Source organism: Manis pentadactyla, chromosome 11 (assembly GCF_030020395.1).
Source record: "Manis pentadactyla isolate mManPen7 chromosome 11, mManPen7.hap1, whole genome shotgun sequence".
NCBI classification, from domain to species: domain Eukaryota; kingdom Metazoa; phylum Chordata; class Mammalia; order Pholidota; family Manidae; genus Manis; species Manis pentadactyla.
Genome location: NC_080029.1, coordinates 103,322,035 through 103,335,418, shown reverse-complemented (window position 1 = coordinate 103,335,418; position 13,384 = coordinate 103,322,035). Strand labels below are relative to the sequence as shown.

Below are 13,384 nucleotides of genomic sequence, written 5' to 3'. Positions count from 1 at the left end.
TGTTTAACAGTGTTGCTTGTTTATATGTTGCATGTTGTATTTTCTTCATGGGGCTTAACAGCATTCAGAGACACAGGTAGGTTCTTCAGCTTCCTTATTCTCTACATCATTATCTGTAGCTGTTTCCATGAAAACAAATGGAAATACTTTTTCAAATTCTAATGAGATAGTAGAACCAAACAATGTGAAGTGTTCTATCCAGTCAAGATTCCCTGGAGTTTCCATTCCTAGATAGTGAAATGTTGCAAAAATGGTAGAAGAAATGAAAGGCAGAACAAGGAAGAAAGTGTAGCAGGTGCTCAATATACATCCATTTATTAATGCATATGCCAGAGGATCGCATTGTACTATGCATTTGGAGAAGTCATTAACAAAGCAACTGCCTATCAATTTAACATGAATTAGTAGATCTCGCTGGTCTGTGTTTGCACACCCAGTAACAGAATGGTTCTGAGAGTCATGGTACTATTCATTTCTGTTCTTAACACATCAGACAAGTTTGTTCACAAAACATAATCGTAACAATTTCTTGTTTCTGCTTGTGTATGTTGTCCACTAACAGTTATGACCATAAGTTACAAAGTACTGTTCTACAGCCAGGTAATTAGATATAGACTTTAAAAAGTCAAACGATAAAAACACAGAAAATGTAAATACTCATAAACTATTTCATATTCAAAATCCAACCTAGTAATATTTTATGTACGAAGCTGTATTAAGTTGCTTTCCTACTGCATCTGATGTATCTTGGGCTTAAAAACAACATAAATTACAAAACTGTAAGCAATTTCTTTAGACTGTATTTTACATTTTTTTATTAAATAGATGAAGACATGACTTTTTGCTCCAGTGCAATACAAGTAATGCTGCATTCAGTACAAATCATTGAATATTTTTGAAAGGAAAACACTTAACTGATTATAGTGCTAAGTAAATAAGGAGCTAGTCATAACTGTCAGAGGGGAAACACTAACAGTATAGTTACTTATCATAGGTAATTTTAAGAAACGAACCTTCTATCACATTTCTAACTCCTTAATCCTATGACTTTCTAAAGAATGAAATTTGATAAAGCCAAGAAATAATGGTAGATGGCAAATGTATCAACTTACTTTTAGAAATGTGATGTAACCTTGGCAGTTTTAAAGAACAAAGTTTGTCAATATATCAAACATTGTTAACAAACTCTATTTAGCATTGCTTCATTTAAGTTTGCTTTAATAGCATTTCTTCACAGTGATATTTCAGAAAGGTTGGAGACTGGTCGGCATAAAATATTTCCCACCTTTTCTATTTTAATTTGTATGCAAAAATCATCATAATATATCTGCAACTATAAAATTACAAACGCTTTCTAGAAGTGACATTATTTCTAGTTATGATAGAAAAGGGTATTTGTCAGACATTTACAATGAGGTAAGTCTAAATAAAACAGAATTTGAGTAACAAATGCTTTCTGATATGTGGGCGATATAAACTCATTCAACAAAGACAACTAGTAGACAAACTCAAAAGACGAACTGTTTTTTAGTTTGTTTAATGGGTAAGGAATCGGTAATGAAATGAAACATTTTAAAAGATATTCTGGATGTTTCACTTTACATCATAATTTTGGCACTTCATGGAACATTTATTTCCCAAAGACCAGAATTGGTATAAAAGTTCAGCAGGTTTTTCACATACCTTGTAGACATTGTACTTGAGTACTGGCAAACACTGAAACATAGTAAAAGAAACATTCCCATTATCTGCACATGCATGCAGTAGTCAAACAGTTAGAGTTTATGAATCCTCAGAGATGATATCTTGAAGCATTGGTCTCAAGCACTCTCTTCAGCAGATCTCGTTTCATATTTAAGTCTTACAAATTCTTTAGCCACATCATCGCTGGTCCTCTGAGAGAGTATTCTAAGGATAGTCAAACCAGTTTCATCAATAGTGACATTTTTCAAAAGAGGATACCATGCCCCATAGCTTCCCTTTTCTGCTATATTTTGTAGCTGAATAACTGTCATTCCGATAATTCGATCTTCTCGAGCAAAGCAGTAATCCTTAACTGAGAGATGAAGTTCGTAGGCCCCTGGGCAGTTTTCATGACTCAGAATGCTGTGTGGATTAAAAACATGAATTTTGAGTAAAAACTTTATGTCACGTAGGGATCAAAATGGTTCTAAAATACTCTTGAAAATTTTGTGCATTGCTCAGAATATTATACTGGCAAATACAATATCATTGTATTTTCACTCTGATGAAATATCACTCAAATTTTACTTGAATTGTCTTTATATAAAAGATACATATAATATAACTTAAAAACTCCTTCTTTCCCTTGAAAGAAATAGAAAATCAACCTACGTATGCTTTACTACCTTGATGTTAAGTCTATTCATAAAAACTGTAATTAAAATATTAAGTTTTACTGAATGGTTGGAGGCAAGGTTTCCCCACTGATATGGGTAGGGTGGGGTTGTTAGGCCAGAGTAAGGGGTATCTCTTGGAAGACTTACTGTGCCATTTCAGCATCAGTTATTACAATCTCTTTTCTTTACCTCAGACTCCTAAATAGGCTATTATATCTAGGAGACTTGTCTCAGGGGAACATGCTACACAGACTATAAAGCACTATTCACAAGATACTAAATTGGATACAAATCTCCAGAGTAAATCAGTTGCAGCAGTTCAATGCCAATTCTCTCCTTACAGCAACAGTTAGACCTGTCAAGTGTGGGGCCGAGGATGGCCTCTGCTAATAACAAACCAAGACAACTTGTCAGTTGAATATAATGAAGAAGGCTGAGTGGTGATATGTTGAGAATAATTCTCTCCTGTCCCTGATTTTAATTCACCCTCAGATGTTCTTGATTTTATAATGAATGCACACCTGTTTCTCAGCAGCGCAAGCTTCCAAATTCCTTCCTTTTCTAAGTGACTTTTGGATCAAATGTTTTCCAGTCACACTTTCATTTCTGGGTGACACTGATAACTAAAGTGTGTGCTTATTTTAGGGACAATCTGAGATAACATGAAAGAAAGCAGAAGCCTGGTGGGTAAGGATAAGAGAGGAAAATATGATAGAGCCAGATCTTCTTGTGAATTAAAATGTATCAGTATGCCTTTTTCTAGAATCATGGTGTTGGTAGCTCACAGTGTTATGTCTGAATTTTGCATGATTCAAGTAATTCCTAGAACCTTTTAGAAGGTTTTTTAATTGAATCAAACTTTTCGTGTAATTTGGAGAAGATGGGTGGAATATTGTGAGCTGGTGTATTCATAAGGATTATTAGTGTGTTTAATTCATTAGAACCCTTTTAATAGATGCGGTAAGATAGTTAAGTTTTAATGAGTGGCAAGAGAGTTGAGAATTCAGCAGAATGCTAAAAAAAAGTATCTGGGAAATCAAGAATGCAAAACAAATGAGCAAAAAACCAAACCAGTAAGTGACTGACTTGGTAAATGTGCACATATGTCTAGGTATGTAAGCCTCTCAGACTTGGCCCTCTGTCCAACTCTCTTCTCTATCCATCACTAGGTCAGCTCATCTAAATTTATGGAATTTAATCACATGTATATGCAGGTCATTCTCAAGCTATATCTAACTCCATAGTTGATGTCTCCTTTTGGATAAACAAGAATCCTTCCCGAATTAATCTATTTAAAACAAAATCTTTGATCTCCTCAACTCCTGTCCCTATTCCCCTAACTCAGTAATCACTATTTACCCAAATACTTAGGCCAACGACCTAGGAATCATCCTTAATTTCATCCAGTGCCAGGTAACTTCCATTTGTCCCCAATGGATCTACTTTGCATTGTTCTCCTTGCACCTTGACTGGTAAGGGCCACCTCAGTACAGTTTCTCCATGCTCTGGCTTCCCATTGGTTTTGGCCGAAAGGGAGTTCCATCAAGAACTCAAGAAGTCATGATGCGAGTGAGGTCACCTTTGATTGCCCTGGCACCTTAGCTGGCACGCGGCTTCCCTCTGTGGAAGGCCACCACTCCTTCCAAGGTGGCTGGCTACACATGAAGTTTTCACTTTACCAATTTTAGTAACAGTTCTTCCTTCAGGAGCAGTAGGGGGAATAATCTAGTTACTACTAGCCCCAGGTTACATCACTATTGCTTGTAGTCCCTCTATTTCACATATCTTTGTAAATTCTTTTGTAAATAAGTCTATCTTGAATTATCCCAAATTAAATGTTCTCAGGAACCTGATTTATAAATTCTTTCCCTCATGCTCTACTCCAGTCCACTGCAGTTCTATGGAATCTACTTCCAATACATATCCAGAATCTTCCTACTTCTTTTCATCTCCCTACTACTTAACTCCATTTCCCTACTACTATCTGGTCAGTCATTATTATCTTTTGCCTGCATAATTGCAGTGGCCTCCTAACTTTTCTTTACAAGTTTATTCTTGCCTTCCTATAATTACTTTTTCTACATAGCAAGCAGAATAATCATTTAAAGATGTAAATCAAGTTGTTCATCCCCTCATCTAAAAATCTTTCAAGACCTCCTATTGAACTGAGAATGTAACCTAGTCTCCTTCAACCTGACTGTAAAGTCCTGTGTGATATGGTACATGTAACCTGACCACATCTTCAAACTCATTTATCTCACTTCCTAGTCCATTACATACTGTTTCTTAATTAGGCCAGGCATGCTCCTGCTTTAGAATCCTTGCACTAACAATTTTTCTTGGCCTGAAATGCTCTCACCCATCTTTCCTGCATGACTGGTGTTTTAGTTTCTCAGGTTTCAATTTAAAAGTCACACTCTCAGAGCGGCCTCCCTCAACACCCAATCTGAGCAGCCAACCAATAGCTATTACATCACTGTTTTAATTCTCTGCAAAGTACTCACTGTCATATGATACATTTTTGTTTATTTGTATTTTATTTATCATATATTCCTCACCTCTACAGAGTGACATCCATTAGAGCAGAGACTTCCTAATACATATGCCCTGTGCTTATGATATTGCCTGATACGTAGTGGGGGGGACTGAATAGCTGTTGAGTGAATGGGAGGGAGCTAAAAACATAGTCTTCTTCATTGGCCTGTGATCAGGGATGAACAGGAATACTTAACCCTGTAGGTTTTGCATTCCTTATCAAAGCCCTGTGTCTTTCCTACCCTGACTCTTTCAATCAAGCTAGTTGTACAATGGCTGTCTCCCAGCAGAATAAACGAGTTGGGTCATGACTTACAACTGAAAGGTTTCGTTGTACTTTGGTGACCATGTGTTGCTTTTTGTCTTTGTGCCTTGTTTTCTCTTCTTGTCTCCGAGGTTGGGTCCCAGCATGCAAACCTCCACAAAGGGGCGGAACATTGCAGTGGTCTGCCAGTTTAGGTCATTAATAGCAATCACTAAAAACCGAAAAGGAAAAGGGAAAGGAATACAAAGTTTTAGCAGACAAAAAGATCTATGGAATCTTTGGTCCTTACAGTGAATTTTTACTTTTAAAAATAATATAATGAAATCATGACTTGCACTTGATAGTGCCCTAATACCATTGACAATAAAATTTTCTAATGAAAAATCATTGCACTCTCTGGAATGTGCATTTGACAGGGCTTTCTGTTCAAAGTTGTGTGGCATTGGTGTGATGAAAAGCTCACTGTAGATGCAATGATATTTGTTCCCAAGGAAAAGTTACCATTTCTCTTCGTTAGGTAAAATCATGATGTTTTCTATACTAAAAATTAAGATATGTTCATCATGAAGTACTTAGATAACATACAGAAAATAGAAAATAGATTAAGATAAAAAACTAATTTTATTACTCAGAGGAAATGATTTAATATTTTGATGTATATGCTTTTAAAATTTAATTACTTTATATTCATAATAGGTCAATGTATCACAGTCTTACAAGTAACTATATTTTTTTAAGTCTATCATGGATATCTTTCTAATTCATTATATATTTTCCAAATGCAAATATTCCACTGTATAGAATTCTATCTTATATTTAACCAACCACATATTGCTAAACATTATGGCTGTTTCCTAATTTAAGGTTTTATAATTCTTAATGTATATTTTTTATAGCTTTGCTCATCCTTTGATGATGATTTCCTTAAAAAGTGTTTTATAACTAAAATTGTTGAATTAAAAGGTTCATAAAACTTTGGGCATTTGATATATAGTGGCATAATATTTTTTGAAAAATATTTAAGGACATTGACATGTATAGGCATGCACACTTACCTGTATGCTTACCCACACTGGACTTAATCTATTGTAGTTGATAGCAGTGTTACATTTATAATACAAAGGCAAATTAGGTAAGCAATTAAAAAATATATTAGAAGCCCATGGTTTTGATTAAAGTTAGTATTATTTAAAGTGACTTAAGTCTATAATAGTATAACAATCAAACATGTCTTTATTGAACAAAATAGTAACCATAATATTTTACCTTTGAAATGATTCCTACATTTAGATTGTGTTTCTATAATGTGAAACCAATAGATTGAACCACTCATTAAAAAAACTCAAACTACTTATTGGAAGTCACAGAGAAAAAGAAGGTAAGAATATATATAACTTAACAAAGAGTATTTAATTGACAAGACCATGGAACTAATGGTTCAGTGTATATCACAGCATCAACCACAAGAAAGTTCAGTGGTAGTACAGTTTTGAAATGAAATCACAAATGTGTATGAACCATTTAGATCTTATAGATATCATAGATATATTCACCTCTACAAATAATATATCCATGATATTGATACTTTTCAGTTTTAAATTAAAAGTTCTGGTTTCATGAAGAAACTGAGTATTCCCTAAAGTCATTTAATATGCACTTTTAAAAACAGAGATCCAAGAAAAATTACATTTTTTGATATTATTATTATTGCAGAGGTTTAAGTCTAATAGGCTATTTGATCTGTCTGGATACAAAATATACCTTTTACAGTAACTTTATGTTCTCCAGTTCCTGGGGTGGTAGTGATGTCCACTTGCACAGATATCTGACCCACTGAATCTTTGGAGGGGCGACCTGCAAATAAGCAGAAGCTTGAACTTTTAGACTACATAATAATGGACATTGATATTCTCTGCATAAGGGACTCTAAAGTGTGTTCATGGAAATGAATGAATGATTCTTTCCATTAATAGCACATAATAGGTATTGATAAATGTCATTAAATTTGCTATGCAGGTTTGAGGCTTTGGTAAAACTATATTTATTCCTTGTGCTAAAATTCTATGTGGTTCTGCAATGTCATAAGACACTCTGTTAGTAATATTATTGTTAAAAGAGCACACAGTTCTTACTGGGCACTTAATAAAGCTTAGTTTGTTGCTTTATGCTCCAAGATGTGTCATCGCCTTTCACTCCTTTAAGAGTTTCTGTTCAATGTGCCATGGCAGAGCACTGGGGGCACAGGGATGGCTCCATAGAGCGCCTGCCTCAGGAAGCCCACGGCAGGCCAGGAGAGACCAGCATGTAAACATACTGCTGCAATATAGTGTGGAATGTTCTATAATATGTATTTACAAGGTCTACTGACAGCATAAAAAGGAGTAGTTAGTTCTGCCCTGGAAAAGATTAGTCAGGGTAAAGCATGTTGTTTTGGAAAGTGCCTGTGATTTGGGGTCAGATAAACTTGAATACAAATCATAGTTAGGCCACTGCTGGTCTGTGATCGGAGTTTGCTACATTCTCAAGTCTCAGTTTTCTCATTTATGAAGAGGGGATAGCACCAATTTCTTAGTATATATACATCTACTAACATATCATCTATGAAAATATACATCGTTCCCCACAAACAGAAGCATATGCTTTAACTCTCCTTTACCTTTTCACCTAAAAATAAATGACGAAGATCATTTCACCTAATATATGTAAAGATATCCCTCATTCTTTCATATAGTCTGGAAAAATCACAGTACTAACTACAAAGTAAATGTTCAATAAGTACTTGCTTAAAAATGAATCACTGTGATGTTTACAAGTAATTAAAACATTAAAATATTTAAAACATTTAAAATAACATTGGCTTTTATTCCATTATATGAATATACCATTATTTATTTACATTTTGATTGTTTCCAATGCCTTGTTTTATAAACAAATTATAATGAATAATTATTTATTACTTACAAGTTTATAGTGTAACTTCTAAAAGTTAAATTTGTCAAATGTAGGTGGAATTTTAATTTTTTCCTATTTTAATAATTTACACTTCATATGTGGTGTATGAGATTAGCAAGAATCTTGTTTTTGTAAAATAAATGGCTAATGACCAAAGCTGAGAATTCCAGGTTCTGAGATGTCCCATTTCTCACTTGAGAGAATCATTGGATTTGGGCTAGAACCTCTCAACAGAACCTGCTGAGAAGAGCCAGTTACCACAGGTGCCCTTCTCTCCCTGCCCCAGCCATTTGATGATAAAAGCATTGAAAGATAAAAAGGGATCAATTTGGGCATTAACAAAGGGGCTCTTCTTTGCTCTGTGGGAAGGGAAGAGGGGAAGTGCTTCCTTTCCCTGAGGTGAGGGGAAGAAAACTCCAAGAGAAATATTCCAAACTCTGGAAGTGTCAGCAATGTGGACATTTCATGTTTGAATTGGTTGTCTACCTAGCAGACAGTATGAACCGAGTATGGTCAAATGAGGGGCAACCAGCCACAGTGTGCCAGGACCACTTTCTTCAATTCATGGTTATTAAGAAATATGGGAGATGGTTCCTGAGTGGGCTTAAAATGCCAGAGCTGGGGACAAGAGAGGGAAGATGTGATTATGAGCTATGACCTCATCAGGGCTTGTCATGCACGGGGCAGAGAGGCAGAGGACTATGGCATGCCAGTACCAGGTGAGGTGCAGCAGGAATGAGACGCCTGGTCTTAAGCCTTGGAAGAGCCCATCAGTGCCTCAGGGAATTATGTGGAAAAGAGCCCACATGAGCTAGCTCTGTCCAGCTTCTACTTCTCTAAAGACAATGAGTTGCAACAGCCCTTAACACTAACCAAGTAGACAGCGATTCCTAATGAGATCATGACAACAAATGGTCACCACTGCGGTTTAAAGAGAGTCATCTGTCTTCTTCCTCTCTGTGCTTCCTCCTCAACACCAGAGAAAATGCCACCTGGAGAAAGAGGAAAAGCACCCAGGAAAGAAAACCCATGGCTTCCTCTTCCTTCTGCTAGAGTTGCCTTTCTTACCTGCTTGTGGAGAAAGAAGCAGAGCTCTGGAACCAGTAAGTGATTAAAGCTTTAATGTGAACAGGACAAGGTCTTTAAAACTTGGATAACTTTCTGATAGAGCAAGGAACCAATATAGTTTGAACCTGGACTGTAATATCAGGAAGGGAGGCATCTATGCCATAGAAAGGGGGGCTCACAATAGTAGCTGATAACATTTTTTGGAAAAACAAAATAGTTTCCTACCATCCCTGTATGGGTGACATCCTTATTATATGAAGTCTTCCTACTCAAGAACAGAATATATCACCCTGATACTGAAGTCTCCTTTTGTGTACTTCAATTATATCTTACATTTTTCTTCCTATATTACCCATTTAACCAAATTTATTCCTAGAGATTTTGCCCTATTTTAAATGGGACTATTTCTTCCATTCTATAATAGGAGGCGAAGGATCTTTGTATATGATTTTTTTTTAATCCATCCAACTGAATTTTTTAATGAAAGATTTTCACTTAATCCTTTTGAGTTTTGCAAGTATACAATTATATTACCTTCCACCAATGACACATTTAACTTCTCCTTTCCAATTTTTACTCCCCTTATTGTTTGCCTTGGCTTATTTCTTTGGCATACACTTTTACTACTATATTACATGATCGTGTTGAAAGTAGATGCACTTGTTATCGTCCATTTGGCTCTCCAGATTCATTTTCCACCCTTCTCCACTCTGCCTTCTGCCCTCAAGGCTGCTCTGTACAGACAATGCCTGTGGTCTGTGTACTCTATGTCTGGTTGAGTTTGGCCAATGAGAAATCCTGGCAAGAGACTGCAAGGAGGGAGGACAGTCAAGTGAGGCATTCATTTCTTTAGTTTCCTTCCTGTGGGGTCACCTTTTGCGGTCCGAATCCTGCAACCCCAAATCACAACTTCCCTCCGACAGTCCTTCTTAGGTGACAATGGCTTTCATGGTTCTAGTAGCTTTTTCCACTTGTTACTTTTGTCACAGGGAGGTAAGTTTACAATTCCTTCTGGTTTCTTTATATTCTACTCAAACCCTTGAACATAGTTTCTTTATTAAATCCTCAAAGAATCTTCAGTCGGGTGTGCCACCTGACTCCTGCTGGGACCTTGGTTAATAGCTTCATCATCTTTGATTTGCTTATACCTTTAATGGAAATGTTTCTGTTATTTTCCCAATGCTCTTAGGTTTTGAGGAACAGTGAGAAAATCCTTGGAGTTCGAGACAGGGCTTAAAATACATACTCATTACTTAGCAACTGTTATCATTAAGGATTCCTTGGGAGATAAAATGTTCAAGGAGGCTCTTGAAGGTTGAGTTGGGATTCATCTGTTAGACGATTTTGACCATTTAAATTTTGAATGTCATTTAAAAATCTTCAGTTTCTGACCATGAGTGGCATAGTCAAGGTTTTTAGAAATTATTTCTCTCATTTGCATAAAAGATGGATCATTCTCATCACCCCATTCCCTTTTGGAAAGCCTCATGTGGCATCTCATTATACAGCGAATCAAGTCCTGAAACCCAGCCCTTCACTAGGATGCTTCTGATAACCTTGTACTTTATTGATGCTGCTAGACCATGCTGTTTATCTTTAGCCTACTTCTTCAAAACTTTCTTCAGGTTTCATCATGACACACATGTTTGGAACACCCTTCTTCCATTATGCTGTAAAGTCCTGTCCAAATGCCCCTATTATAAAATACTTTCATGCTTTATTTTATAAATCTGCTGTTCTCGATCTCCTCAAAAACCCTGGGCAATGGAATCAGACTGCTGTGATTATGAATATGGTGTCACTCACTCATTAACAGATAGCTGAAACTCCATGACCTTTCTTTTCCTTATTTTTTAAAGTGACAATAAGATCACCTACCTGGCAGAACTGTGGTGAGGCTAAAAGATAATTTTAAAGATATGTAGACGATTGTGTGCTTTGCATATAACAGCTGTCTAGGAACTGGATCCAAGTTTATTATGGTAACAATTCAATTCTTAAAAGAATGTTTCAAAGTTACTAAATCCCTTGCAGATTCATACATAATAAAAATTATGAAAAAAATCCATGGATATTATAGTTATCTAGATAAAAGACTGCAAGAAGGCAACTCTGGAGTGACTGGAGCTCTCCCAACAACTTTGGAATTCCTACTTTCTTCACTAAGATTTTCTGAATTGAGTAGAATAGAGATGGCAGATTTTTAGAGCCTCAAATGTCTAACAGAAAAAAACTCCTCCCCCTTATGACGGAAAACCTTTTATTAACCCAGAAACTGGCTAAATGGGTTTTCTTCATTATTAAAGATGTTTAGTTTTTTTGGTGTTTTTTTCTTGTTCTATTTTTAACCATTGTTGAAATCATAATTAATAAGGGAATTAATAATTCTCTCAGCAACACTGAAAATGCATCCAGGTTGCATATTTGTTAGATGAAGAAGCAACACCTGCTCGGTGCCCGGGTTTAGGGTTAAAAGTTTTATGGGTTGTCTTATATGGGGTACTAAATGCAGTAATGTAACAATGGCTGGTTTCTTTCCAGAGTAAACTTCAAGAAATGGTGATCAGGAAAGTTATTGATTTAACATATTTGTAAATGACAAAATCCTTCCATCAAAAGCATTCACAAGGAGGTGTCATGTCTTCATCTGAGTTTCTAGTCACCGAAATAATTTAAAGGCTTTAATCATTTGCATTTCTATGGTAGAAAATAAAAAATTCTAATTGGGAAAATGTGAGTCTGTTTGCCGCTCTTATTATGGAGGAAATTTTTTACGCCATTTTAAAACAACTATTAGCTAAAGAAATGTGCTTAAAACCTTTTAAAAGGTACTCTTTAAATCATAGATAATGTTTTCTTTCACAAATTGCTTTTCTTTGGTCTTCCACTGTGCATCCTAAGTGTGTGTGTGTGTAGTTTCTAAAGAGATATGAACAGCTTCATTTGGAAGGAGAAAAACATAAATCATACTTATATACTCAACAGTGCCTGAATAGTTTTGTGAAACCTCCTGGGTGGAAACATTTACTAGATTCTCAAAATACACATTTCCTTTTCTAACACAAAATGTGAAATTTACTGCTCAAACAAGTCTTCAGAACTGACTGCTTAATGTGACACAACCCTAAAAATGGGGAATTAGGAATGTAATAAAGTAGAAGCAACTGGTTGAAAAGGGTTTATCATTATTGCAATTATTGCTTAATAGTCATATTATTTATAATTGCCACTTTAGAACTCCAGGTTCGTGTTTTCATGGTGCAGTGTTTACACCACTCCCAAGCACCCATGCTATGCCTAGTATTGTAGTTAATTATGCAGATTTTTTCTTCCTAGCTATATTCTATAATGCAGAGCACCTCTTAATATTAATAATCCATACTTCTTAACTCTAATTCATAAATAAACATGCAGTGTTCTATTGTTTTATAGTAAATGACCAGTTCATATTTATTAATACTCAATCAGTCCTCACTTTGCACAGTGTCAGTATGCCTGAATTTTGGTTCCTACAGTTTAGTTAAATAATATCTGTCTCCTAAAAACACATTTCAGTTATGGTCGTGTATTAAATGTGCATCATTGCACAAAGGACAAACTTTGCTGCTGTGCTTTTAGTCTACAAATTACTGTGCAAAAAACAGACAAGCATCCTCAGTGACCAATCATATCATTTCTTTCAAAGTCTTTGCTGAGTGGTCACTGTGTGTCTGTTCAGTTCACACACAGCAGAGTGTGTAGTGTGCTGCTCATTTTCCACTGATAAACCCTTGTGATATCTTACACACATGAATAACTGAAAGAGGGAAGTGACCAGCGAAGATGAAAGACACACAAAGAAACAAAAAGTGATAAGGCTCCAGTGAAATTTGCAAGGAATGTCAATGAGTTAATGAAAAGCTTAGGACTCTGGGAGTGTGACCCTGAAGCAATGGAGAGACTCTAGAGAAGCAGCCGTGGAATTCAGAGAAGGTGAACTCGTTGGCATAAAGGAGGAAGAAGGTGGAAGTGATGCTGGAGGAAAAGCTTCACGATAAAGGAACTCTGAGAGAGGTTCTGACATTGGAAGCAAAAAGGAGAAATTGTAGGTAATTGATCCAAACCTTGGAAGGAATATGAAATCCGCTAAGACATAGAAAGGATGTCCACTCCTTTTAGTTACAAAAAGAGGAGAAAAAGGCAAGCATAGTTCAAATTACTCTTG

At 35.9% G+C, this 13,384-nt stretch overlaps 1 protein-coding gene across 1 annotated transcript in view; it reads right to left on the bottom strand.

The window, feature by feature from the left end:
• Positions 1-299: 299 nt before the first annotated feature.
• The window catches only part of UNC13C (unc-13 homolog C), a 591,739-nt gene continuing 578,654 nt past the window's right edge, over positions 300-13,384 (bottom strand). Inside the window, exons 30-32 of the mRNA XM_057488818.1 lie at positions 6,922-7,014; positions 5,212-5,371; positions 300-2,106 (exon numbers count right to left, since the gene is read on the bottom strand). Of these exons, the coding sequence (XP_057344801.1) occupies positions 1,821-2,106; positions 5,212-5,371; positions 6,922-7,014 (539 nt within the window). The 3' untranslated portion in view covers positions 300-1,820. The remainder of the gene's footprint in view (positions 2,107-5,211; positions 5,372-6,921; positions 7,015-13,384) is intronic.